At 32.7% G+C, this 27,517-nt stretch overlaps 3 protein-coding genes across 10 annotated transcripts; all 3 read left to right on the top strand.

The window, feature by feature from the left end:
• The first annotated feature begins 653 nt into the window (after positions 1-653).
• On the top strand, positions 654-9,470 carry LOC114382654 (serine/threonine-protein kinase tricorner-like). 8 transcript variants are annotated; one of them, XR_003660272.1, is made up of 15 exons: positions 654-852; positions 1,238-1,527; positions 2,449-2,623; positions 3,981-4,064; positions 4,178-4,419; positions 4,734-4,941; positions 5,227-5,306; positions 5,847-5,931; positions 6,136-6,267; positions 6,360-6,473; positions 6,566-6,613; positions 6,997-7,081; positions 8,003-8,059; positions 8,203-8,496; positions 9,192-9,470. XR_003660272.1 is itself a non-coding variant. In XM_028342216.1 (14 exons), the coding sequence occupies exons 2-14, from the start codon at positions 1,301-1,303 to the stop codon at positions 8,343-8,345; spliced, it is 1,680 nt and encodes a 559-aa protein (XP_028198017.1). In that variant the 5' UTR covers positions 654-852; positions 1,167-1,300; the 3' UTR covers positions 8,346-8,927. The 8 variants fall into 8 exon arrangements, 3 of the variants coding, with proteins under 3 accessions (XP_028198017.1, XP_028198016.1, XP_028198018.1); XR_003660273.1 differs by having other exon boundaries at positions 9,206-9,470; XR_003660274.1 differs by having other exon boundaries at positions 8,203-8,486.
• A 2,701-nt stretch (positions 9,471-12,171) lies between these two features.
• LOC114381934 (protein SCARECROW-like) lies at positions 12,172-14,141 on the top strand. Its single transcript, XM_028341167.1, has one exon. It carries the CDS (start codon positions 12,317-12,319, stop codon positions 13,895-13,897), a length of 1,581 nt encoding a protein of 526 aa, XP_028196968.1. The 5' UTR covers positions 12,172-12,316; the 3' UTR covers positions 13,898-14,141.
• Positions 14,142-18,573: 4,432 nt separating this feature from the next.
• Positions 18,574-26,882, top strand: LOC114382083 (casein kinase 1-like protein 6). The gene is made up of 14 exons (XM_028341319.1): positions 18,574-19,291; positions 19,403-19,443; positions 20,092-20,161; positions 20,511-20,659; positions 20,752-20,847; positions 22,777-22,847; positions 23,238-23,299; positions 23,422-23,485; positions 23,590-23,674; positions 24,062-24,188; positions 24,295-24,368; positions 24,442-24,505; positions 24,727-24,860; positions 26,211-26,882. Exons 1-14 carry the CDS (start codon positions 19,216-19,218, stop codon positions 26,457-26,459), a joined length of 1,362 nt encoding a protein of 453 aa, XP_028197120.1. The 5' UTR covers positions 18,574-19,215; the 3' UTR covers positions 26,460-26,882.
• Positions 26,883-27,517: the final 635 nt, after the last annotated feature.

A 27,517-nucleotide genomic window follows, 5' to 3' on the forward strand; every position in this document is an offset into this window, starting at 1 on the left:
GAGGAAAATGTAGTAGGTTTAATTCTTCTGCAAACAAAAAAAACTAACAATTAACCATTGCATTATTATTTAACCAAGTGATTGAACACAAATGATTAATATGCTGAAATTAAAGTTGAATTATTTGAATAATACTTGAGTTTGATCCTTATCGGAAATAATTATTCGTCAGACTTTACTTCACGATTAAACTCTGAATTAGTCAAAGTTTCTTTCTCTTGAAATGGAGGATTTAGACAACAAAAAAAAAAAACTAGCATTCTTGTTTCTCACAACTTTTGTAAAACATTGTATGCTTTCAAAATTCAGGCCGGCTGCAGCGGCAGTGGTTGTGACTCCACCAATTTTGAAGAGAAAACTATACCTTTCATAACATTCTCTAAAATATGCGCACAAGTATTTTTTAAACTGACCCAAAACTTTTTTTAATATTATTATTTGCCCAAAAGAGACAAAATCGTTTTCAATTAAAAAAAAGTTGGCAGCATTGGAATCGAAACCGGTTTCTCGCGGGATCCAAAGTAACTAATTTTTAAATGCTAAAACCAAAAGTTACCCTTTTATTTTTATTTTCATTTTTGTGCACTTTTTCATTTTCTTAAAATAATTAAAAAAGGAAGAATTGGGTTGCAAATTTGGCACATAAGATGAACGCCATGTCATTTACGAATACACACGGAGAAAGACAGCTTGAAACACAAAAAATCACGCGCAAAGTTCGTATCTCTCAGTTCCTCACCGAAGCCATTCTCAATTGTAGTTACAGTTGCCATTGCGCAACAAATTTGCTACTCTCTCTATCTGTCTAGGGTTTCGTGGGATCATAACAATAACACATCTTTTCATAATGCGGTAATCCGAATTCTCAGCTTCTTTCTAGAAACGCAATTCTTCCACATTCTGGTTTCTTGCTCGCTTTTCCTAAACCCTAAAAAAAGTAAAATCCTTTTTGCTTCTTCCACCTGATGGCATCGTTTTTACTGTTTTAGCCCTGGAAATGCCTGTAACCGGGGAATTGAGGTACCCGGAAGAAAATCTTTCGTTTTTTCTCGTGAGCTTTTGAGGGAAAATGTAAATATCTGTTGTAGAAAATGGGTCATCTGCCAAATTAGAAAGTGCTTGGAAACGAGACTAAAATTTTTACCTTTTTTGTGTAAAAATTGTAGGGGTGACTTATGTAATTATGTTCACACTGATGAAGATTTCTTGCGATTGAGTTTTTCGTTTTTCCTTTAAGGGATTTGGAGTGAAGTGTTTGGGAATGGTTAGAAGGTTGATTGCTAAGCATTGAGGTGAGAAAATGGATTCTGCAAGGAGTTGGCTTCAGAAGTTCCAGCCTCGAGATAAAACCAGGGCTGCTGGGAAGAAAAAGGAGGAGGATGGTAATGGAGGAAACCAGGATTCGAATGAACCCGTGGATGAAGCATTGTTATCCAGTGTCACGAAGCAGAAGGTGGCAGCAACAAAGCAGTACATTGAAAATCATTACAAGGAGCAAATGAAGAACCTTCAGGAGAGGAAGGAGCGGTATGGTTCAGTTTATCTCTGATTCTGATAAATGTTTTTTATGTAACGGGAAACATTTATGACACTTGCTCGTCTTCAAACCACTTGCATTCCTCTCTGCTTCTTATAAGGACTTAGTATTTTTCTTTAGGCTGGAGTTATGTCCTGCCAAGCCTATTGGATGCTTTGAATTCGATCTCTATAGCTGATGCTGTTGATTGATACTAAGTGTTAAATTTTTTGTCATATAGAGTATTATTTTGTTGGCATTTGTTTACATCATTTTGTAAATCTGCTAGTATTTGTTTTTAGTATTGCCATTGCACTTTTCCATCGATATGTAGATTGGAGTCACACTACAAGATATGTTAAATTTTTGGCACTTGGTTGCACTGGTTTAGCTAGGATTTTCCAAAAATACAGGGAGGACTTTCTAATGGGGAGTGCGATTGAAAATTGAAGTTGGATTATGTCTCATTGAGTTCAATCTTATGAAAATGTTTGAATTTGTAACTCAAATTTGGTAGCTATTGCCATTATTTCCGCCAGAAAGTTTGAATTTTTTTGGGAAATTTGGAGGACTATCCATAGAAAGAGTGAGTTACTTGTTTTGTTTTTCATGAAGCTAATATGTGAACTTGCATCTACTGGGTTTGAAGATATCTCTCTATTATGTTTTTATTAGGAAGGTTTAATGAGATCCAAGGTCATTGGCTCAAACACAAGCTCTTATACTGTGGGAGCTATAAAGTTCTAATAATTTACTTGATCGGAAACGTACTATAGTGGGAGATGGATTCCTCTCTCTACTTTTTGTTGAGGTGCATGTGAAAATTGCTGGAATTGGAAGTGGCATCTTTGCTTGAATGTTAATGTGTACTGTGTTAGTTACTTTGGCAAACATGTAATAAACTTTTATAACACCTCACTTGCTTATAACAGTCGAACCATCTTGGAAAAGAAGTTGGCTGATGCTGATGTCTCTGAGGAGGATCAAAACAACCTGCTTAAATTTTTAGAGAAAAAGGAAACTGAATATATGCGCCTTCAGAGGCATAAGATGGGTGTTGATGATTTTGAGTTATTGACAATGATTGGGAAAGGTGCATTTGGGGAGGTATGTATATGATTACTGTGATATGACTGACTATGCTTTCTTCCTCCGACTTATGAATATGTTTTAAACACTGGATGGCAGCTGGCTCCAAAATAGTTGGATGAGATATCCACTATTTTGAAAATATATATATATATATATATATATATATATATATATATATATATATATATATATATAATGTGCTATATACATATAAATTCTAAAAAATACTCAAAATTAATGACATTCATTATTAACAATAAATAATTAAGGTGTTTGAACAAAACATACAAATACCAATAAAAGTCAAATTCAAGTTTCCTAGATAGGATCAACATCTTCTAAATCTAAGTCTTCTTTATCATTTTCACCACTATTACAGCTGTAGATTTCATTTTTGAAAATTGAAATCCCAAATATACCTCTCCCAAGAGCCTTAATGTCCCTATTCAGAGGGTTTTTTTGGAATAAACTCATAGTGCCTCTGTGATTGCTAATCAGGCTGCTATTCAATCTGCTATGACTGCTACAAATAACCATTTGGCTACGACATCCCCTTTAGCGGGAAGGGGCTGTGCCACACCGCTCCCCCACCCTATTGGTGCTATATTGTGCTATTTAAAACCTTGCTTATGATTTCTTTATTTTATGTGTAAATTGAAATGAAATATAATGATGGGTTGTTTTACACTGATTCTGTTCATCAAAATAAAAATCAAATTAATCTTCTGTGGGATACTTTGGCTTTTGTATTCTTATTTAATTTAATTATATGCACAATGCCATTAAAGTGATTTTGACGATAGATAAACAAAACAAAATATTGTAATGGGTAATGTGGGCAACAAGAGTCTAAAGGCATTCATGATGTTTTTATCATAATTTTCTGTGGATAACATAATTTTTTTGTTTGTTTATAAAGCCAGGATATTATGGTGTTATGTAAATAGTTTGGGACAATTTCCATTACCACTTAGTAGATGGCCACAACTACGAAAATCCTATTGCTAGTTGTATTTTTATTTATTTGTTGGGTTTCACATTTTAGTCTTCAATTAATCAAGAAGTCCTCCCTTCTCTTACAATATAAACTTGCTGCTTTGTTGCAACAGGATTACGACATGTAAATTTAAAAAGTTCTTTTCTCCTATCTCTTTTTTCAAAAAACAAACTCCAACTACATCTAACTCTGCCGTTCTGAAGAGATTCATGTGCATATATAAAAAGAGTGATTTCTGTCTGAAAAAAAATGTAATTTTAGTTTGAAGATTGCATGTGCTGAAACACTGGCTCTTTCATGAACTACAAAAGCGTGGCAGAATTATCCAACTGATCTCCTCCTCACATTTTCCCCTGAAATTTGAATTTGTTCCAGGTCAGAGTCTGTAGGGAGAAAACTAGTGATCATGTATATGCAATGAAGAAGCTGAAAAAATCAGAGATGCTTCGTAGAGGCCAGGTTTACAATCATTGATCTTGCCAGATTATGTTATTCCAGTCCAGATATTAGTAGTTTAAATGCCTATGGTCAATAAAGTCATCATACTTATTCCTATTTGTTAATATTTTCAGGTTGAGCATGTTAAAGCTGAAAGGAATCTCCTCGCAGAGGTTGACAGAAATTGCATAGTCAAGCTTTATTGTTCTTTCCAAGATGATGAATATTTGTATCTTATTATGGAGTATCTACCGGGTGGGGATATGATGACTCTACTTATGAGAAAGGATACCTTGACTGAAGATGAAGCCAGATTTTATGTAGGAGAAACAATTTTGGCTATTGAATCTATACATAAGCACAATTATATACATAGGTATGCATATACCTGTTCATTTACTTTCAGAGCAGTCAAATTTCCTTAGTTGTACCACATTTAACTTTTTTATTTAGGGTTAGCTTCTAATTTATCCTGTAATAATTTTGAGGTAATTTCCAGAATATAGTCAATATACTGTCACAATTGTGAGGCTTATCCTACCAAAAATATTTCAAATGATCCATTTGTGAAAACTGTTTGATGTATGAAGTTGCATTTATATGTATGTGTTTATGTTTGATGTTTGAAACTAAAACAAACTTAATCAGTTATATATAATAAGTTTGTCTATTCAATATTTTGTGTTACAGGGATATCAAGCCAGACAACTTACTACTTGATAGATATGGACACTTGAAATTGTCAGATTTTGGACTTTGTAAACCATTAGATTGTAGTGCACTTGAAGAAAAGGATTTTTCTGTGGGTCAGAATGTGAATGGATCTACACAAAGCTCAACTCCTAAACGCTCACAACAGGAACAACTGCAACATTGGCAAATGAACAGGAGGACACTTGTAAGTTCACTGCTAAAATGCTATTATGTTCTGATTTCCTTTTATTTGTTATGACACTACATGCAATTGTAAAACTTGGTGTGGTGTTTTCCTTATGATGTAGTGACATGTTAAAATTGTATATTGATAAACTGTACATGTCAAAACCTTCTCCGCTCACCCAACCTAAAATGAAAACAAATGGTTTCATTATACTATTTTGTGTATATATGTGGATAGTGTTTAAGATAGTGTTCTACATCTTTTTGTGTGTGTTTGTAATTTTTGAATGTATAAATGTTGCAGGCTTATTCCACAGTTGGTACACCAGATTATATTGCTCCAGAAGTTCTTTTGAAGAAAGGTTATGGGATGGAATGTGATTGGTGAGTTTTATGCATGTGAATGTTGGCATGTTATCAAATATTGGTTTCTCTTTGCCATGGTGCATGTATATCATAGCATCCAAGTTTCACCAAGTTGTTGGTCTGAGTGGTCATAAGCTCAGTCCCCTTAAGCAAGGTTTCGAGTTCAAGCCTTGTGGATGGAAAAAAGTGATTGGGAGGGGAGACCCCACTAAAGGCGGTCAGTCAAGTTCCCCTGCAGAGATTAGTCATCAGCAAAGCTGGTGGATACTTTGCACCAATGTCATGATGACGAAAAAAAATAACATCCATGTTTATCTTTTCATTCATTTCTGGTGATCTTACGATAATTTTCAAGTTTCAGCCTAGTTTGGCATACAAATTTATTACTTCCAACCTTGGGATACGATTTGGGACATTTTTTTTTTTAATTATTTCCCCTTCAAATGTACTAAAAGAATAAGCTTATTGGGTTTAGCTTCATTTATGTGGAATTTGTGGACATAAGATCAGGTTACATATTTTGTTTTGATGCAATGATGGTTGTTACAAAACTCACAGGTGGTCACTGGGAGCTATTATGTACGAAATGTTGGTGGGATATCCACCTTTTTATTCTGATGATCCAATGTTAACATGTAGGAAGGTAATCTTTTTGAAAGAAATGTTTTTTGTGATTAATGCTTATTTGACATTCACTTGTGTAAAGAGAGCACTTTTAGAAAGTGCAGAATGGATCATCAATTCATCATTGATATTTAAAATGTGTTCTTTAATCTTTATATTTTTATGAAGTACAAGCAATCTGATAGCAATGCCCGGATTTTCAGAAGTTAATTCTTTTGTGCAGATAGTAAATTGGAAAACTTACTTGAAATTTCCTGAAGAAGCTAGGCTATCCCCAGAAGCTAAAGATCTTATTAGTAAACTTTTGTGTAATGTCAATCAAAGGCTGGGGTCAAAAGGTGCAGATGAAATAAAGGTGTTGTATGGTGTGTCATTTTCTAAATTCTTAGATTTGTTATATTATTTATTTGGGTGTGGATTTTACCTTTGTGCTGCATTCCTCTATAGGCTCATCCATTCTTCAAAGGTGTTGAATGGGATAAGCTCTATCAAATGGAAGCTGCATTTATTCCTGAGGTCAATGATGAGTTAGATACTCAGAATTTTGAAAAGTTTGATGAGGTATTCGAGTTTCTTATATTCTTGTTTTGTGTAGCTTGTTGTTGGCCACTTGTCGTGTTCAATTTTTCTCATTTTATCTTTTGTATTTGTAGTCTGACAGCCAAAATCAATCATCATCAAGATCTGGTCCATGGAGGAAGGTAATCTTAGGAGTTGTCTTCTCTGATGGAAATTGTTTCCAAGTTATCTGTAGAGCTAGTGTCACCTTTTAGTTGATATGATGATGAAGTAGTATGTTTTTCCTGTTCATTCCCTTTTTTTCCTGTTCATTCCCTTCTTGTCAACCCTTAATAAAAACATACCAGTGTTTAACTTGTTATTAGCAGTGGCCAATGGGTGTCTTCTCAAGTTCCAACTTCCAATTTTCAGTTATTTTGTTCTTTACCTGACATTTGTCACAATTTTTTTAATATTTTTTTCTTGCTGTCTTCTAATTCTCTATCTTCAAATCTTCAATATCTTAATTTCAGTTGTTCTTTTCCTTTATCTTAGTATTCTTTTGTTGTTTGTCGAGATGTTACAGATGCTTTCATCTAAGGACTTGAATTTTGTTGGATACACTTACAAGAACTTTGAAATTGTCAATGATTATCAAGTTCCTGGGATAGGTACATCTCTTTTTTCTCTTTTCACTGCTACAAGTTGTTTTATGTTAATATGTTTGCCAGGAGGTTCTATTTTTGCTATGTTCATGGCTATTATGCTTGTTTGTTAGATATATTTTATTATAAGAGGGTCAGAGGGATATTCAGATATTCATAAATTATGGTTAAGGAACTCTTTGTGAAGATATTTTCAACTTTGATACATTAACCAAAAGTATGAATTGTTTAAGTCAGTAAGTGGCTATTACATTAACAATTTATAACATTGTTGAACATTATTCTTTTGGTTAATGCCCCTCGCTGGAATTTATTTTACCAAGAGTTCTTGAATTAATGAAGTATGGCTCTTTTGTTTCTTTCTCCCTATATTGAGACAAGGATAATTTAAAAGAACACATTCTATGACAACCTTAACTATAGTTCTCTGTTTCAACTTTCTTATATTTTTCTTTTTCTTTTTCCTCTAGAATTAGCATGTAAAAAAAGATTATAGCCCATGATCTGTCTCTTTCTTAGAAACAAATGTTTTTGTTGTGGATACACATACATCAAAGAGAAAAGAAGATAACAAAGCAGTAGGATCAGTGAAAAGTTATATTTGTTACTTGTTATTTGTTAAAAAATTACACGCCACTTAGGGAAGTTAATCTACAGTCAAAAACCTTTATGTAAAAAACTTGGTCCAGATGATTAGATCGGGCAGATAGTATTGGAACGATATATCAAACCTAAATTTCACATTAATGAGGTGACATGTCTTTTCAGACAGGAATGTAGAACATAAATTGGTGGGGTAATGTTGAAAGTAAAAAATCTTTGAATTTTTGTGTTTGTCTTTGTGCTGGATTGTATTTACATTTAATGTTCTGAAAGGCCGTGTGTTTTGTTCTTTTGCGTTGACTTTGCCTTCCTCTTGCCTCACAGCTGAACTGAAGAAGAAACAGTCCAAACCAAAGAGGCCAACCATCAAGTCACTTTTCGGTAGGCTTTCTCTTGCTTTGGGACCATTATATTCCTTCCAACTCCCCTTTTAGTTTGTGTTGTTCTTTGTATGGTACACCTTTATGTTTCTTGCATGTTATCATATAAATTTTTTCATGTGATCAAACTGGCTGACATGATAGATTGTGAATCAGAAACATCAGAGGGGTCTGATACTGATACTTCTGCAAATGATCAACCTGCTCAAGGAAGCTTTTTGAAGCTCTTGCCACCCCAGTTAGAGGTATCTCCTCATCGCAACAAGAATCTTCCTCCCAGGTCCTAACCGGCCCCAATCACAAGATCTATGCAGTCTGACAGTGTAGGAATCATCATAACCATGGTTTTAAATTGTGGTTGCGTTGCAATGAATCAGAAAACCTTTATATTGCGGGTTATTGTGGAAAAATGTGGTTGATGCATTGCGGTGAGTCAAAGTAAGTTGACATTGTGACTGTAATTGCAGTTGTGGAATGCTATTTAAAACCATGATAATAACTCATAGCATTTTGACTATTTCCGCGTTTAAAAATATCACTCTTCATGCGTTGGATTTGTTCTAAAGTTACACTAACGGCTTGGACCAGTTTCTTGTCAGTGGCCACAACTATTGATTTGTAAATCTCTTGCTAAGTGTCCGTGGTCACACATGCTACACTAAAACAGATAATATACCCGATGTCCATGAATACTGGATACCATGTATATTCGCCTTCACTTTTATATTAATGATATCAAAGCATTTATCCCTGTAACATTGGAGTGTAATGATTGACAAGTTATTTAGCAGAACAAGACCTTTTTGAGTTTTTTTAAACTGTCGATGACCTGGTTCATTTTTTAATATTATTTTTATTATGGATGGTTATACCATTTCCTTGCTCTTTCTGCACACTATGAATTCCTATGTAGTCTTTAGCCAAGTTAGCATGATACTAGTATATTTTTAGAAGCAATAATTACACCTTCATTCTATTTACATTAGAAATTATATTTGTTTTCCGTTTTCTAAATCATATGTACTTAAAGCATACTTATTAGGGTAATGATAATTACACAAAGCAACAAATAGTGCCTTAATACAAATTAGATAGGACTTTTGATATTCGTAGTTTTAATGTTTTTCTGTCAGCATAAAAATCGCAGGAACTTAAAGCAATTGCAGGCAAATACAAACGGTTATGATTGATTGCTGCAGGACCATTACAAGGAAGAATGATTCGAATATGCTGCTGAGACTTGAGAGGTGGCATATACCTAGACACTCTTGTATTTGACTTCTTATTTCTTTTTTTTCTTTTTAGGTAATTGGACGTAAAAAACACACTCAAAAATACATCCTTAGAAACGTTGTCTTTAAATATGTCCTTTTTTTTTTAACAAATCTAAATAATATTCAATGTTTCTCTGTGTATTTTTTTTCTGTATATGTACAATAGCAACAACAAAATTTAAATCTAAAACCTTATACAAACTATCAAAACTCTACATCATTAGGCTAGAAATATAAGATGTATATCCGGTGACGGTGAGAGATGAGCACATGAAAGGAAAACATCGGTCATACAAATAAAATGGATATAATTGGAAAAAAATAATTTTAATAATCAACGTATGATTGTACAATCAAAATTAACTCCTCTCACCTCTCATTAAATATGTTCCATATAGTTTTCTTGTAGACAAACACAATCTTTACCTAATAGCAACTATAGATCAACACATTTTGATTGGCTCCTTTACCGTAGTTGGAACATTTGATTTCTTTACACATTTATAGTGACACTAATACTTTTTTTTTATGCATTGGAATGGTCCCATGCTTTATTTTTTCCCCTTTCCATATATATAAAATAATGATATTCTGTAGTATAGCCAGTGAAGCTATTTTCTTAAAAATCAAGCAGCCTGAATCAAGAAAATGTCAAAAATGATAAATAATAATATGACAAAATACCATGAACCAGCCCATAGATACGGAAAACATTATTTTCATGTGCCGTGCCATTTAAAGCATATTATCAAAATAAAAAAATAATCTGAATCTTCTGACCCACAATAGTGCGCAACTACACAATACTAGACGGCAAGCTTACAAAATCAATCATCATTAACTATATGTTCTTTATTAATCAGGAAACTTGCATTTTAATAAAAATTAGACATGAATATGCTTTGTATATTAAACTGTCATTGTAGCATGGTAAAATAACTGGGACGGTCGTTTCATTCCCCTACAGCCATAATAAACTAACATAGGCATCACTTCCATCTAAAAGGTGGTTTAATAAACTGAATTAATATATGTTAATATCTGTTAATAATCAATGGGTACCCGTACAGAAGGGGTTAACCTACTTGTTAAAGATGAAATCTCAATAACCTAACTAATTAACTACTCAAATTTAAACTTTGTTATTACTCAAATCAATTAATGCTACTAAATAAGTTGAATCTACACGGGAGGATATAACTTTTGAAGATTGAAAAGTATTCCAATAAAAAGACATTACTCACGGAAGAAAGTAAACTGGATAAGATAAGCCTAGTCATTAAGACTGTTATTTGTACAACACTTCATACAATGAGTTATATACAACTGCAAGATAGAGAAGTATATAATGTAATAACTAATAAATGATACAATTCTCTCTAAAAAAAATATACAATAAAGAAAAATATACATAAAAAATATTATTGTAAAAAATGTTATATAAATTGTTGTATGAATAATTTCTTCATAATAAGTTGATAGAATTGAGTGATAAGTCATTGACTATGGGGCCGGTGCTTTAAGGGAAAATTTTTAGCATCTTCGCGGAGCAGTGATAAATGTTCAAAACTTTTAGTACTTAGGCTACTAGCTTGGAATTAGTGTCTAAATTTTTTGTGGATGCGCCTAAAATTAATTAATGGTGAAAATTTTATGTTTAATTTAAGAGCATGCAATACTTTCTCCCTAGAAGATTAATTAAAAAAAACGAGAAAATATATATCTTATCACTTCGGCTTTATTTGTTTGCAACATAGATATATGCAACGAAAATAGCAATGTTCTATTCCTTTTAACCAAAAAAAAAAAAAAACAAGTTCGATTCCTGTAATATTCTCTATTCCAATTTATCTTATCTTAAGCTCCTCCTTTTCTGTGCCTCATTAGAGCCAATGTCATTTTAAAAGATAAAAATATAGACAATATCTGCCCGCACTACCGCAGTAAATTTGAATCGAGAAAGAATAATTGTATAAATAAAGAGAAATTAAAAAAAATTGTAAACTAAAATAATTGATATAACAGAGAGAGATAAAATAAAAAATAATAATATAATAAAATTAAATAGTCTATAATGACAGTGTAACAGTTTTTATATTATTATTTAATTACAAAAATTTACTAATTTTTACAATAATTATTTTAAAATACACCATATAACAATGATTTTTGATTAATTAATAATATAAAATTTTCTCATGCCAAAATATTAAACTCATATAATAAATATGCATGTATTGTATGAATAATATAACAATAAATCAATTCAGTGCCTCAATAATTTCCATTTCTTTCCTGACCAACGTAATCTGTGACCTAGGATTTTGATTATTGCAATTTCTGAGTGCCTTTTGCCAAGTCAGAGACCATTAAAGATAAACAACTCAAAAGCAATTTTCACTACAGTTTTATCATGACATTAATCATATTATTTTTATATAGGGTAGTTGTTGCTCCTTCTCCATCGCCATAGTCACGACAAACAAAAACGTCCCTCTCCTAACTATTTTACATCAACTTTGAAAAATAACTCAAAACAGTTAAGCCATGTAATTAAAAGCTTAAAAACTAACTTCATTAGTATAATAGTAAAATCATTGCCAAATCGACGTGTAATGATTAGCTTCTAGTCACTTATCTTTTTCTTAATGTCTTGATTATGCCGGCCATCCCCTGGAATTGGCAATGTTATTGACAATACAATACAATACAAGCCCCCATTTTTATTTTTATTTTTTGCTTTCTTGTCACCAAATTTTGCCTTTAAAAGTGACACAAACCTCTTCTTCAAAGCCCCCCTCTTACACCAATTCCTCCCTTATTCCACTGTGTTTTGCTACATGTTTCTTACTTTCTTTTTCCCTATCATAAATTTCTTATGTGTAAGTAGATATCATATATAGAAGCATTTGATCCTTCTATATAACTTTTCCTTATCTCATAAGTTTGTTATACAAAGTTTGATAGAAGCATTTGATCCTTCTATGATGAATGTGGGATTTGAGGTGATTCATGCAAATTATAATCCAAACATGATTCATCCACACATGCATGAAACATGGGATCACTACTCAAATACCATTACTTCCTTGCCATTTTCTGCTCCAACCCCATCAAACCCTTATCCAAAGCCAGCAACAGAAAACAACCATTGCCTTAACTTGGGGCAGAATGAACTCTGTGATTGGATGGAAGAACACATTAGTGACATCACCAAACACTTTGTTGAAGACTTACCAGAAACAACCACTTCTGATAACTTGCTTTCTAATAACCCAACAGGGGTTGTTTCCCATCACAACCTTGGTGTTCCCTCACTACTTTCACCCAACTTCACCCAAAGAAAACCCTCATGTTTTAGACCCCAGTTTGAGTCCTTCACCAACGATCCCCCAAACTTCAATCTTCACATTCAAACAAACACCTCAACTTTAGATCAAAACAAACACAATGTTTATGATCAAGGGTTGAACCTAATAACCCTTTTAATGGAGTGTGCAGTGGCAATCTCAGTTGACAACCTAGGTGAGGCTCATAGGATGTTACTAGAGCTAACACAAATGGCCTCACCATACAAAGCATCATGTGCTGAACGTGTTGTTGCTTACTTTGCAAAAGCCATGACTAGCAGGGTGATGAATTCATGGCTTGGAGTGTGTTCCCCTTTGGTTGATCACAAAAGCATAAACTCAGCATTCCAAGTGTTCAACAACATTTCCCCTTTCATCAAATTTGCTCACTTCACTTCCAACCAAGCAATTCTAGAAGCAGTGAGTCATTGTGACAGCATTCACATCATTGACTTGGACATCATGCAAGGGCTTCAATGGCCGGCTTTTTTCCACATCTTAGCCACAAGAATGGAGGGTAAACCAAAAGTCACAATGACAGGTTTGGGAGCCTCAATGGAACTCCTTGTTGAAACAGGAAAACAACTCACAAACTTTGCAAGAAGGCTTGGCTTGTCACTGAAGTTTCACCCCATTGCAACAAAGTTTGGGGAAGTAATTGATGTGTCCATGCTTCATGTGAAGCCTGGTGAGGCAGTGGCAGTGCACTGGCTGCAGCATTCACTGTATGATGCAACTGGACCAGATTGGAAAACACTGAGACTCCTTGAGGAGTTGGAGCCAAGAATCATCACCTTGGTGGAGCAAGATGTAAACCATGGAGGGTCTTTCTTGGACCGTTTTGTTGCCTCCTTGCACTACTACTCCACCCTCTTTGATTCCCTTGGAGCATACTTACACAATGATGATTCAAACCGGCACCGTGTGGAGCATGGCCTTCTCTCCAGGGAGATCAACAATGTGTTGGCCATAGGAGGACCTAAGAGGAGTGGTGAAGACAATTTTAGGCAGTGGAGAAGTGAGCTTGCTAGGCACTGTTTTGTGAAGCAGGTTCCATTGAGTGACAATTCAATGGCTCAAGCACAATTGATATTGAACATGTTTTCACCTGCTTATGGGTATAGCCTTGCGCAAGTTGAGGGAACTTTAAGGCTTGGATGGAAGGATACAAGCTTGTACACAGCTTCTGCATGGACCTGCTGTAATTCTAGCTAGATATATATCTTAATAAAGGTTCATAGCTTTTCCAATTGGGTCTTAAAAGTGTTCAAACTTCAAAGTAGTAGCTGGAGATCAATTGAGCTGTATATTGAGAAGATAGATTGCAACTTTTTAGGGAATTAATAAATAATTCTGTAGCCATTTTCATATGTTCACACACAATTCATGGTTCCCTTGTAAACTAGTTTGTTTGCTTTTGTCAAATATTCTACTGTCTAGACAAAAGTTAATTACTGCATGGGGTATGTTATAATCTTCTTTTTATTTTATCGAAAAATGATAGCTGTTAGTTACTAATTTTTGTTAGTGAAGATTCGAGAACTCACGACCTTTTTCCTTCCCTTTGACATGGTTTTTTGTTTTGGTAAGCTTTGATACCACGGGGTATTTTGTGGTGTGTAGAGATATTTTTGTAAACAAGATGCATATTGTGTGGAAGAGCTATGTTTTGTAGAGCAACTTCTTGAATATTTCATTTATGATCATCATAAGTTTTTAAGGAAAACTTACGCATCCTTGTAAGTTATCTTCATTATAAGTTTTTGTCAAACTTACAAATCATTGACATTATCCTTCTCTCAAGTTGGCAGGTGGGTTCACCGCCTCTTCAAGTGGACCATTTTTCTCATATCAAAAGGCTCTTACTTATATATAGACATAAAATCTTAATCTTAAATAAGAAAACAAATCCTAAATATAGATATATCTTTAAATCTAAATAATATTTTTAAAAACATAATATCATTTTTAATTCTAAAAGACATTCTAAAGATTTAAAACATAACAATTATTAAAAGGAAAACTAAATTATTCTTTTCTAAGAAAAAAAAAATAACAGACATATTTTCCAACAGTCCTCCTTGACTGAATATCTTTAGGCATTTGATGTTGCATGTTTGGTTTAATATTAAGTTACACGGACATACATTCCAATGCATATTTTGGTGAGAAGTAAAAATTCAGAAATTTTGATTCTATTATTATGTTGTTTGGAGGTCTTCTAATGTTAAAACAAGCATGTACTAAACCAACCTTATAATTAACTCCATGAACTTATTCTTCCATTTTTTTGGCCTCGAAGGTGCGGGAATCGATCTCTCTATTTTCCATCTTCTTGTCTCTCATTGGATGCTTCCGTATATTGTTAATTAATTTAATTTAACCACATGACCAAACGTGGAAGAAATTAAATGCTATTATGAGTACTTCAATCTTTTCTCTTTCTGTGGTCCCAATATGTTGTTTAAATTTAGCACGCACCTGCATGTGCCTCTCTACTTGAATAAACAAATTTCCCAACAAGCTGCAAAACAATAGATATATATATGAGTTCTAACAAGTAACAACTTCCTTAGGTTTCACATGGTTTTGTTTCACAAATTTAACCTTGTACGTGTGAACAATTCCAATTAATTATTATCAGGCAGATTCGGTTGAAGACTATAGTTAGGTGTGTGCACTTCACTAATATTGAACCTATTGAATTAATGTTTTTTTTATGAGCAGTGGTGCAGCATGTTTTGCGGAAAATGTGTACTATAGTCGAAGAATGAATAGGGAAGAAACGCATTCGATGCCTTTTTAACGCGGTTTTTTAAAAGCAATGGTGCTGCATGTTTGCGTTTCATGTAATCCCCACTGGGTCAACCTCTTATGAGTTATGAGGGTACGGTTTTAAGGTAATTTTCACAACATTCTAAATTAAACTTAATTGTTGTATTGTGTATTTTTTTATTGGTGCAGTGGGAATAAAAAATAGATAAGAGAATTATGATAATAACTTATTTATGATGCTATTGAGCTAGACTTTCTTAATAAAAATAAACGTATTTCATGCTAATATTTTGATCATGAGATGACTAGTGTGTGAAATATTGATGACTAAGTCCTTATTTGTTATAAAGTTTTAAAAAATAATTATCATGTTTTTTCAATAAAAAATATTACATATGTAGAAAGAGTAACATTAGGTGGGAAAATTTGATTATTATAAAAAAATGAAAATAAGAAATATAGGGGACATTGGTTAAAAGTAAGGATGTTTATTTCCATGTTTATTAGAAGATTATCAGAAATTTTTTTAGAGTATCTTTTATTCTCAAGAAAATTGTATTTCCATGTCTAAACAACTTTCAACTTTCAGGAGGCATTTGGTAGACAACAAATCTTTTTTAAGAATCTTAAAGTGAAAAACTACCATTCCCATATTTGATATGTTATTAAAGTGAGAAATTTTTTTAATAATATATATTTTACATGAATCTTTAATTTTCAGGAAATATATTAAGTCTAATTAAACGTATTTTACACATCCTCAAAAATAAACTTTTCCAATAACTATGTTCACGACAAGATTTCTTCCCTACTAAGCACTCTCCTTATTCATATGTTAATGGAATGAGAAATTTACCCCTCCGTGAAAATGAAAGAAGTTATTTTGTAACTCCACTAACTTCTATTTTTACTTTTGTTTTTTATTTGTTATTTTAAAACTTTAAAAATATCCCTAGAAATATTAAAAGTTAACCACACACATTTTTATATATGTCAAAAAATAACATTTCTAGCTATAATAGTATTTCTTGGCATATATAAAAATGTTATTTGAAATATTATGGTTAGAAATTTGAGACAAAAGATGTAAACCTAAACCCTTAAATAAAATCTTTTGGAGTCGTTTAATCCTATCCTCTCGCCCCATATATATAATATTTTTATTCATAGAGACTTTCAACAGTTATATAAATTAAAAATAATGGATCAAAGGAAAAAAAAAATGAAATCAATATAATATATTCTGGTAATGTCTTTCTTAAAAGAAAAAAAAAGCGAAATGGATCAAAGACATAAAGCTAATCAAGTTGTAAAAGACTAATAAATTATTTATACCACTACATATATATCTAATCATTTTTTGGTAGGTGATATATATCTCAATCATTAAGTGTAAAAATTTCAACGTCGAAATGTAATATCCATGCATAAATCCCAGCCTATCAATTATTGCAAATAGTATGCTATTCCGTAATCATAAAAGCCTTCATTATTACGTTCTTGTTGGGCATTGAGCATATATCATTAATTCATGAGGGGCTTTTTTGGAGCGGGCTCAGTAGGGTTTATAATTAATCGCACGCTCCCTTCCTGTATAAACTATAAATAATAAATAATGATCACCTTGATCTTAAAATTATCATTGTTATAACTTATTTTTAGGGTTTTAGATTTTATGCACTCCTGACATATTTATTAGAAAATCATTGTACTGATGATTTTGTGAATTTATCCTTTTCACTGCAACATAAAAATATTTTAAAATTTAAGTACAATTTTTTTTATAATTTGTTATATAAGGTGTTCGATAGAGTTTATTCGAGTTTATAAAATCTATTTATTTAATAAACATTTTAAATAGAGAAGTTTATTAAAATATATATATTTTTAATTTGTTTCAATAAATTTCATAATTTAGTTTATGCATAAATTTTCGTTTAATAAGAATTTGTTAAATTAATACTTCATTAAATTATTTACTCAGTACACCCTTTTTTATTTTCTTTAAGGACAGTAAACCTTGAACATATAACTTCGTAGATTTATTGCAGATTTATTTTTCCCTTCCATATGTACATTTGTAGTGGCTGTAAAAAAAAGTACATTTGTAGTGTTTGAATGTTTAATTCATGTAATTTTAGCTTAGATAATTGTTTTTCTTGGTGTAAAACTATAGGGGAGGGAATGATGTTTCATTCTAAGGTAAGAAAAATCCACGAGCTCAAAAAATGCTTTAAAAATACTTATATTATCTCATCTTAAGAAGACGAAAAGAGACTTAGGAGTTGTATTCATTTTCATCATTTTTATTTTTTGGTTGTTTTCATTGTGATTTTCTCAATTTTTGGTTTCTATAATTTTTGTCTATTTTAGTATTTACAAAATTTTCTACTAGATTTAACGGAGAATCTAACAGCAAATACTATAATAAAAAAATAATAATGAAAAAAGACAAAAAAAAACCAAAATATTCTTATACTATAAAGACTACAAAATTATTTAATACTAAATTAATCGTATAAGTTTCTCTTATTATTATAAAGAGTAATAGCCACCAAATGCTTTGACAAGTTAAAGACTATCAGAGTTGACCTGAGGCACCAGCAACAATGCAATGTACATACACAGACCAAAAAAATATAAAAAGGAGAAAAACTTAAGAAAAATAACAGAAAAAAGAGGAGAATGAGAAAAGGGGAAAAAATATATAAAAGGAAAATTAAGGAAAACACTTTTTGTCTTTTGACAGCGCAAACGTGAACGGCAGACAGAGAAGGAATCGCGTAACCCCGAGTCTTAAGTCTCTTTTTCTTTTAATTTTAGTTATTAACGAAGAAAAACACAGTAAACTAAAAAAAATTATATAAAAAAATTGAATATACTTATTCAATTAAATAGATAATTTTTTCCAAAGTGATTGAATTTATTTTAAAGACAAATGAAAAAATAACAATAATCTTGTCTTTATGGTAAATTCGAGGTTGAAAAAATAATTTTTTTTCTTCGAAAAAAAATGTAATAACACCAAGTAAAATTAAATTTTATTTAAAAATAAAAATCCAACCAAAAAAAGGAAACAGGATTCCTATAATTCTCATGCCTGGTTTTTTTGTTCACATTCTTCTTCTTCTTTCTCTCTCCTCTCACCAAACCACACCAGCTTCGTCCCTTCATCTCCTCACTTTCTCATTTGTGGAATTACTTTTGTCTCTTCCTCTCTGATCTTCCCCAGGCTCCTGTCATCCCTTTTGCTTTCTCAATCCATTTCGCGAAAAAAAAAGTTCACTTTTTTCCTTTGGCTCCCTTTTGTGGTTCCTGAAACGCGTTAAGGATTCTGTTTGTGTTGGGTCAATGGGGTCCTGTTTTTCTAAAATTACGGCCTCAATTTTTGCAGTCTGGGGGTGATTGATTTGGGGTGAAGGAATGTAGCTGGAGGAGGTGGTTTTGTGTTCTCAATAAGAATTTCATCCTCATTCTTCAAAAGGGGTGTTGTAAATTTCTTAAATTTGATTCCTTTTTTGTTTACCCTTTGTCCTGGATGCGCCAAATTGGTGCTTAATTTGATGAATTGGGTGTGAATTCTCATTGGATTTTGAGGGGTGTTTGAAGAAAGTTAGGATTTTTTTGACTCAGGTGAATCTGTGGGTGTGGGGTTTTTTTTTCCCTCTGTTTGGGATTCTGCACAATCACTTTGAATTGGGCACAAATCTGAGCATAAAAGAAGATCATTGCAGCTGGTGATTGAAGGTTATTTCATTATGGAGCATGTGATTGGTGGCAAGTTTAAACTGGGAAGGAAAATTGGGAGTGGGTCTTTTGGGGAGCTCTATTTAGGCATGCTCATGTTTCTTTTCCCTTTTGTTTTGTTTTGATGCGTTTTATTATAACGTTGTACGTTTTTTTTATTGCTGTAAAAATGTAACTTTATATTCTGTCTTATGTTAGGTGTTAATGTACAAACTGGAGAGGAGGTAGCTGTTAAGCTGGTATGTTAAATTCTCTTCAAGCTTTTGTTTCTTTTTCTGTCTGGATTGGCCACAAATTTTTTAATTATGGAAATCTTTCATGAATTTATAGAGATCGCTTGATTTATTTATTTTCTTTTTCTGGTGGTTCTGATTGTATTTCTACTATATACCATATTATCTTAAATATATATAATGATGTTGATCACCTTGTTTTAATCTGGTTTCTTGTGCTTTCTAAACTATATATCGGGCTCTTTGAAGTCTTTTGTTATTCTATGCGGAAGACATTGTCACTTTGTATGTGATGTGTCCTAAAAATTTTGTTAGTACTACGGGAGTTCCAACAACCAACCGTGATACATAGAATTTGACATGAGACATGATTTATGGATAAAGTAAATAACAAAAGAAATGTCATGTCTTGCTTTTGAGTGTTAACTTTTGAACAATAAGTGGATGATCTGTTCTTATGATGGATTGAAGTGACATATGGAATGTCATTATGTTTTCTTTGTAAGATTGTCTTGTAGCTGCTGGATACTCACTTTGGTTCATATTTTTACAACACATATTTTTTTTTGTTAACAGTTAATTGTATTAACTACTCATGATATTCTGCATTTCAAGTTCCTAACAATCCCATCTTGTTCTGTCAAAAAATTCCAGGAACCTGTGAAGACCAGGCATCCACAGCTTCACTATGAGTCAAAACTGTATATGCTTCTTCAAGGAGGAAGTAAGTCTACATCCCTCTTTCTTTTTAGTATTTAGGAATTAGGATATTAAATGTATTATCTAACCTAATACTAGATGTTTCAGGCAAATGTATCTTAATAACATTAATCATTATAATATATATATATATATATATATATTTACACATATATGTATGCATTTGTCCCTGTTTTCTTGATTCTGGGGACATGATTGGTGCACCATATCTTCTTTTAAGTAATGAAATCAGAACCATTAGTCTCAAACAGTCAAACCTTGCCTTCAAAGCAAAATGAAGAATGAAAAAAATGTTAGAAAACAATGAAGATGTTTCTGTTTGAGTAATCCAATATGCCTTTTCCATTATGAAGCGGGGATTCCCCACCTCAAGTGGTTTGGAGTTGAGGGAGACTACAATGTCATGGTTATCGACCTTCTTGGACCAAGTCTGGAAGATTTATTCAACTATTGTGACCGGAAGTTCACATTGAAGACAGTGTTAATGCTTGCTGATCAATTGGTATGTCTGTATGGCAACTATTTTCAAAGAAGGTACTTTAAAAAGTGATACTAATGATTTATTTGCTTAATAATATTCTTGTTTGTTTTTAGATTAACAGAGTTGAATATATGCATTCAAGAGGTTTCCTTCACCGTGACATAAAGCCGGACAATTTTCTAATGGGTCTAGGACGAAAAGCAAACCAAGTATGTTTTGTTGAAGATAATTTCTTTCAATTTTTGTTTGCTTTCCAGAGAAGAGTTTGTCTATTTGTGTTGCATTGACTTAGAGGTGAAAAGTGGAGATTATATCATACTGCAAGTTGCACTGTCTAGGTATCTTGTATCTATCGTACATAGTGAAGAAGAAAGATAAGGAGCTCCAAAGATGTAAATCATAGGATTCATGTGGGCTCTCAAGCTCAAAGAAAAATTTATGGACCAGCCTAGATCAGCAATGGGTAATAAAGTAGCAAAAAAAGCATAATACAAGAAAATATAAGATTATGAACTAATGCATGAGGGAAAGTAGGAGTAGCACCTATCAGGGAAAAGATGATCGAATCTTGCCTATGATGGTTTGGCCATATGTGGAGTCCAACAGAAACCCTACTAAAAATAGTTGATCAGATGGGGGATGGACTGATAAATAGAGGCAGAGGATGACCATGAAAATAGAGTAGTCTAGTTAAGTAAATATATATTTATTTTTGCTGAGCAAAAAAAAAAAGAGTAGTCTAGTTAAGACAAAAGATCTGAATAGCCTTTTGGAAGACTTGGATTTTGACTGTATATAATGGCATAATTTGATCCAATATGTTCTTGTCTCTGTTTGGAAGATTTTGGTTGCTTTTTTACAGTCATTTATTTAAATAGAAAGGAAATACAAATTAAAGTGATTCTGATGCATTAAAAAAATTCAAAATATAAGCTTAGCTGAATGCTATGAGGAATTGGCAGTTAAATACTATGATTCCCATGTTTGTCTTTTAATTGGGCAAGGATATTCTTGCTTCTTCTTGGTCCTTTACAATTTTAAACATATTTCACCAGTGCATTTCTCTTATTTTCTTACCACATCTACAATTCTATGTGGTTTAGTTCATAATACATCCTAACACTATTTAACTTACTGGTGTGCTTCTTCTTTAGTTTAGTGATTTGCACTGTAGATACTGCTATTCACAACATATATTCTTTTTGTTTAAGAATTTTGAGAAAAAGACAGTACTGTCTCTGAGCATAAACATTGAGTGGGTCTATCTTTGTGAGTAATTGTCCTTGGAAGCAACATGTTTCTAAGCTGGTGTGCAGTTTTAAGTTTTGCATGTGTACACATGTTTGCATGCAAGTGACTAGATATTTGCACCAGTATGTTCAGTTGAAATGAAGCATATCATATGATTGCAGTTCAATGATATAATTGTTGAGCTTCTCTGATCTTTTGATCCTATCTTTTGGTACAAGAATTGAAGAATATAACATGGATAACTTACTTCAACTTTTAGAAGGGTTAATCCTTGAAATGAAGCTGAGTTTCACTTTGATAGACTTCACTTTCTAGCCTTCTTGCAGCTCAAAGCAATTGGTTTCTTCAAAGGGGGAATGTTTTCTTTATCATCAGATATGCTCAGTGATTGGCCATCATTTTGAGTTAATTTTCTGTTAGGACATACAGAAGGGGAGGTGAAATAGTTTGGGAAATTTAGAACAGTTAGTTAGGCACAAGTAGAGCAGTTAGTTAGAGGCTATTGGTTAGATAAATAGGTGAAAGGAGGATGAAAGTATTCATTCAAAGAATTATATATAGTTATTATGAAATGGGAAACCCTTTGTGAAGAGGACACCGTTGAACAATTTTTTTTCCCATTCTTAGTCATTCAATAAAATTGTTCCTTTTGTTTGTTTCTTTTGATTTCTCATCTCTTTCCTGGGTTTGTAACATTTGTTTCGCCTTTAACTTATGGATGTTATTCATGATTTGTTTGTCCATCTTTTACTTCTAATCTATTTTAATGGAATCCAATTCTTGTCCAACTAAATAAATGTTTGATAGATTTTGATAGGAAATAACTCAGTTACACAAGCAAATTTCAGTTCTTTTAACTATACTTCATTCTGGGTATCTCATTTCAGGTGTATGCCATTGACTATGGCCTTGCAAAAAAATATAGGGATCTTCAGACTCATAGGCACATACCATACAGGTTGGTTTTGTCTCATTATTTATGTATGGTGTAATATTTAGTTCAGCAACAACACTTAGGCAAACCAAACTTGGATTAATAATTGCAGAAATCTTCCTTTCTCTGTTTCTATGCATGTGCATCACTTCAATAGGCTATTATGCATTTTTGCTGTCTTCTAGTGGAAAGTCTTCACTTAAATGTAACTATTACTAGTTTATTTTAATAATAATGGTAATAATAATAATTTTATTATTGTCAGTATCATCAAACTTGCTCTAAAAAATTCCCACTGGTAGAAGAGTGTGTGATACCCATCCAGACCCAACTCACAGCTTCGGAATCCCCTTGTTTGAAATATAGCCTCTTTGATCTCAATTTGTTTTTCTAATGATTGTGTTCCTTGCATAGGGAAAACAAGAACCTTACAGGCACAGCACGCTATGCAAGTGTCAACACTCATCTTGGAATTGGTGAGTAATATTTTGTGCTGGTTTATTCCTTTTTCTGTTGACAACAAAAAGTTTGAGGTGAATTATTGCATTATTAGACTTGAATGTTTTCTATAAACTAATTATATTTATTTTACTGGTAGAACAAAGCAGAAGGGATGATCTGGAATCTCTTGGTTATGTGCTCATGTATTTCTTAAAAGGAAGGTTAGATAATTGACAAATGCTTCTAATTTATCCCTTTTGGAAGTTGGATGTTATTACATAATTTTCTCACCATCAGCTTTCTTTCTTACATTTTCCTTTTTCAGTCTTCCCTGGCAAGGACTGAGGGCTGGCACCAAAAAACAAAAATATGACAAAATCAGTGAGACAAAGGTGTCAACTTCCATAGAGGTATGATGACTAACTGGATCTGTCAACCCTAGATCTTGATTTGATACAAGTTAGGTTAGATATTCTGATGCCATGGAGGCTAATAATAAGACAGGCCAGACTTGAAAGCCAGCTCCACAGTAGTTTGGACATTTGAATGTTAATACTTATTCAAGCACTGTTGCAGGTTTTGTTTACACTAGAAATTTGGAACTAAGTGTTCTACTTCTATTTAATACTAAGATTGACCAAATGCTCTCTGGTTTTTGTTCACTTTTTAATTCTTAACTCTATTAATCCTTGCTTTCAACAGTAGGCACTTAGCATAACCTGTAAAATTTCCCCACTTTTGTCTCAGATCATATTTCAATTTTATTAATCCATTGAAAAATGTGTTTGTGTTAACAGGTGCTCTGCAAATCATATCCCTCTGAGTTTGTGTCATACTTCCAATATTGCCGATCACTGCAATTTGAGGACAAGCCAGATTATTCGTATTTAAAGAGACTTTTCCGAGACCTATTTATTCGAGAAGGTATGTTACCCCAAATATCTAATTGGCATAATGCATTCAGTATATTTTGGTGGAAACTTTTAGTGTATTTAGTGGTTGTAAATTGATCTTGACTTTTTTTATGCAGGCTACCAGTTTGATTACATTTTTGACTGGACTATGTTAAAATATCCACAGATCAGTGGCAGCTCCAGAGGGCGGGTTAGTACTTTTGTGCTTGCTTATTTTGATTATGTTGTCTATGGTTGGTCACTTACTGTAGTTGTAATAACAGCATGGCACTGGCAAGGCAGCTATGCATGCAGGTCCACATGTACAAAAAGCAGAAAAGATCTCAGGTTCATTCTCTTTCTGCTGAATAAGATAATGAATTTTGGTGTCCTAATGAGCCTGACCTTGTGTGGTCAGAAATTTTGAATTTAATATATGCTGTGTTAGAAAATAATTGCAAGAAAGCAGTCAACTATAATTATGTTTTCCATGGCTTGCACCAAAGTTAAACTAATTTACTTTTCTCAATTTTCATTTTGTATTATTTTGGTCATGCGATTTCTTCCAGTTGGGAAAGAGATTCGAGAGAAATTCTCTGGTGCAGTTGAAGCGTTCTCCCGGAGGAACCCTGCAAATGCTAGTCCTCGTGGTGATCACACCAAACACAGGAGTTTTGAGGATGTACCAGTGCAAAAGGATTTGGTAATATTATTCAACAATAAGAATATATGAATCGCTATTTGAAATTTTCATACGAGAATATTAGGGCCTGTATGGTTTAACAATTTTTTTGTTTTTCAATTCCTGTTTTCTCTAATAATAATAATAATAATAATAATAAAATTGTTATATTTTTTTCAACTTGCTTCCTAATATTTGTACAGGAAATGGTGAGAATACCAAAATATTATTCACCATTTCTGTACAAATCTTTGAAAATAGGAAACAAAGTGAAAATTTGGTGTTATGTTGTAATTATCAATTAAATCAAGAAAAGAAAATGGAAAACGTTTTCTCAAAGCAAAGAGATCTCTTATTTTCTAGATATCAGGTTTGTAGACATGTTGCATGCTATTGTCTTTTTTTGTATGGAGGGTTTATTGTTTGGACTTTGAAAAACTTTTATCTTGGAAGAAATGGGGAAAGAAGCCAATAAGAGAGTAAATTAGCTTACTTTTTCTCGTAAATGATGAGGTATTTTTTGTTCTAACCTTACGTTTTAATTTTGTATATTGCTTCAATGTGTCCTCTCTTTTTTACTGAAGATTGATTTAAAACTAGCAAGTATGACATGTACTCGTGCTAGTAAATACATGTAAAATATAAAAGTATTAATTAAAATAAAATGTTTCAGAGAAGGCTGTTTTAATTGATAAAGGATTGTTTTATTGTTAGTAAAAATATAAATTAAAACAGAATATAAGCTGAAACATTCAATTTTGAAAAGTCCCCAAAATTAAGTTTAATTTATATTAAGATTGTTTTATTGGTAATTTCCAAGCATTATGTTTTATGTTGATGGAGGAAATTTATGTATTGATTAAAGAAACTAAGGTAAATATAAATCTTCATTGATTGAATAAATAGTTAAAAAGAAAAAAAAAATATTGATTTCATGTGATATAAATCTTTAGAAGACAAGTGTCACAAAGTGAGAGAGAAACATGGCAAAGTTAGGAGAGTATGTAAAGACATTATTCTACTCAGGAACGAGGACCAGATTTGTTATATACGGTGTTTTGGCTCTGTTTTTCTGTTGTTAGTACTTGAGGAATGCTAGGAACACTTTCTTTCTATTAGTCTCTATTATTGGCTGAATTATTAGAAATCATTAATTTTGGTGGGTCTGGCTTCTAAATCAAGAGAGTCATTAAATGAGAATGAGACACCAAAATTGGTGATTTATAATCAATAATAGATGTTAGAGAGTGTTGCTAACATTCCTCGTTGGTACTGGAGTCCAATCAGATTTATACATGTGATTATTGAAGAAGTCTTGTGTTTACTATCAATTACTCGTGTATGTTTAATTCTTTACCTTGTATTTGACAGCACTATGCGCAACACAATTCCACTCGATATGGCAGCAGTTCAAGAAGAGCCATGATCTCATCAAACAAGCCAATATCCTCAGGTGACCATACTGGCAGGCAAACCATAACTGGGAGCCGTCCATCTGGTGCTCACAGAATTCAACCTGTGTATGACACCAAACAAGCAACTTATACACGCGGTGGCTCTATAAGAGGCCACCGTGATGATCCTCTGCGGAACTTCGAGCTCCTCAATATCAGGAAGTAATCAAGTAAAGGGTGTGTCTTTTTGTTGTTATATTCTGTATTATGACACACCTGAGATGCAAGATCACCTTTTATTCAAGAATAGTCTCAAGCATTATGGAAAGAAACGAAAGAGTTGAGGTCATAATGGCATGATCTCCTGATATCATCAGTTTTGGACCAAGGTGGACTTTTTTCTGCCCCCAGAATTGTTTCAGAAGGTTCCTCAGCCACTGTAACGTAAAGACGTGCCAAAGAGAATTCAACTGAAATTCTTTTAATATTTTAATTACTGTACTAGATGAGACCTAAGTTGTAGTAAGTTCCATGATACACACCATGTCCTTGTTTGTTAACAATGAGGTCCAACGCTGCCTGTATGTTACATATTAACGCTGCCCTTAAGAATGGAATTTATTTACAAGCTACTTTTCTTGTTCTGACATGGCTTGAGTGTTTAAAAGATGTCACTCTAGAACCAGAACTCATCAATGCACGTTTTGTAGAGTACTTTATACTTTATAAGTTAAATCTAGACATGAATAAATACCAAAAAAATAAAAATAAAAATAAATAAATCTAGACATGAATGTAAGTCTGGCATTATCATCCCCCAAGCTGCCATGTTCTTAACACTCTCATAATTGGGTTTCTAGTAAAGAGTACTGTTTGATCGTTTGATTAATCTGGTTAGTTATAAGGTGCAATGTATCATACGATGATATTGAATTAAAAGTTGGAGTTATTCTAACGATTAAACGTTGAGTTGTCACATTGATGAATTTTGTAAAACTATAACGAATAAAACAAGGTTCCTTTAACAATTTACTAGTTTAAATGGTGGAATCTTCTGATATACATGAAAATTACAAGTATGATAAATACATTGAACTTCTGAGATCCCAAGAAAAGAGTTATGGAAACAATTATAGTTTGGGTTTACAACTGAGCCTGAGAACTGCAGCTTCTGACAAAAAAAATGATTTCTAAGAACTGCAATGGCATCAAATTTCAAAGGTCAAACAACCCAACAACAACAAAAAGCAACCAGCTAAAGAAAACATGCCAACAAAACAGAAG

This window comes from Glycine soja, chromosome 13 (genome assembly GCF_004193775.1).
Source record: "Glycine soja cultivar W05 chromosome 13, ASM419377v2, whole genome shotgun sequence".
In the NCBI taxonomy this organism is placed as follows: domain Eukaryota; kingdom Viridiplantae; phylum Streptophyta; class Magnoliopsida; order Fabales; family Fabaceae; genus Glycine; species Glycine soja.

Bases quoted from the DNA above. Each gene is read 5' to 3' on its own strand.
- LOC114382654 (XM_028342216.1), top strand. From the start codon at position 1,301: ATGGATTCTGCAAGGAGTTGGCTTCAGAAGTTCCAGCCTCGAGATAAA. The intron at 6,614-6,996 runs GTAATCTTAGGA...GAGATGTTACAG, and splicing joins GATCTGGTCCATGGAGGAAG to ATGCTTTCATCTAAGGACTT. The intron at 7,082-8,002 runs GTACATCTCTTT...CTTGCCTCACAG, and splicing joins TTATCAAGTTCCTGGGATAG to CTGAACTGAAGAAGAAACAG.
- LOC114381934 (XM_028341167.1), top strand. From the start codon at position 12,317: ATGATGAATGTGGGATTTGAGGTGATTCATGCAAATTATAATCCAAAC.
- LOC114382083 (XM_028341319.1), top strand. From the start codon at position 19,216: ATGGAGCATGTGATTGGTGGCAAGTTTAAACTGGGAAGGAAAATTGGG. The intron at 19,444-20,091 runs GTATGTTAAATT...AAAAAATTCCAG, and splicing joins AGGAGGTAGCTGTTAAGCTG to GAACCTGTGAAGACCAGGCA. The intron at 24,506-24,726 runs GTTCATTCTCTT...GATTTCTTCCAG, and splicing joins AAAAGCAGAAAAGATCTCAG to TTGGGAAAGAGATTCGAGAG.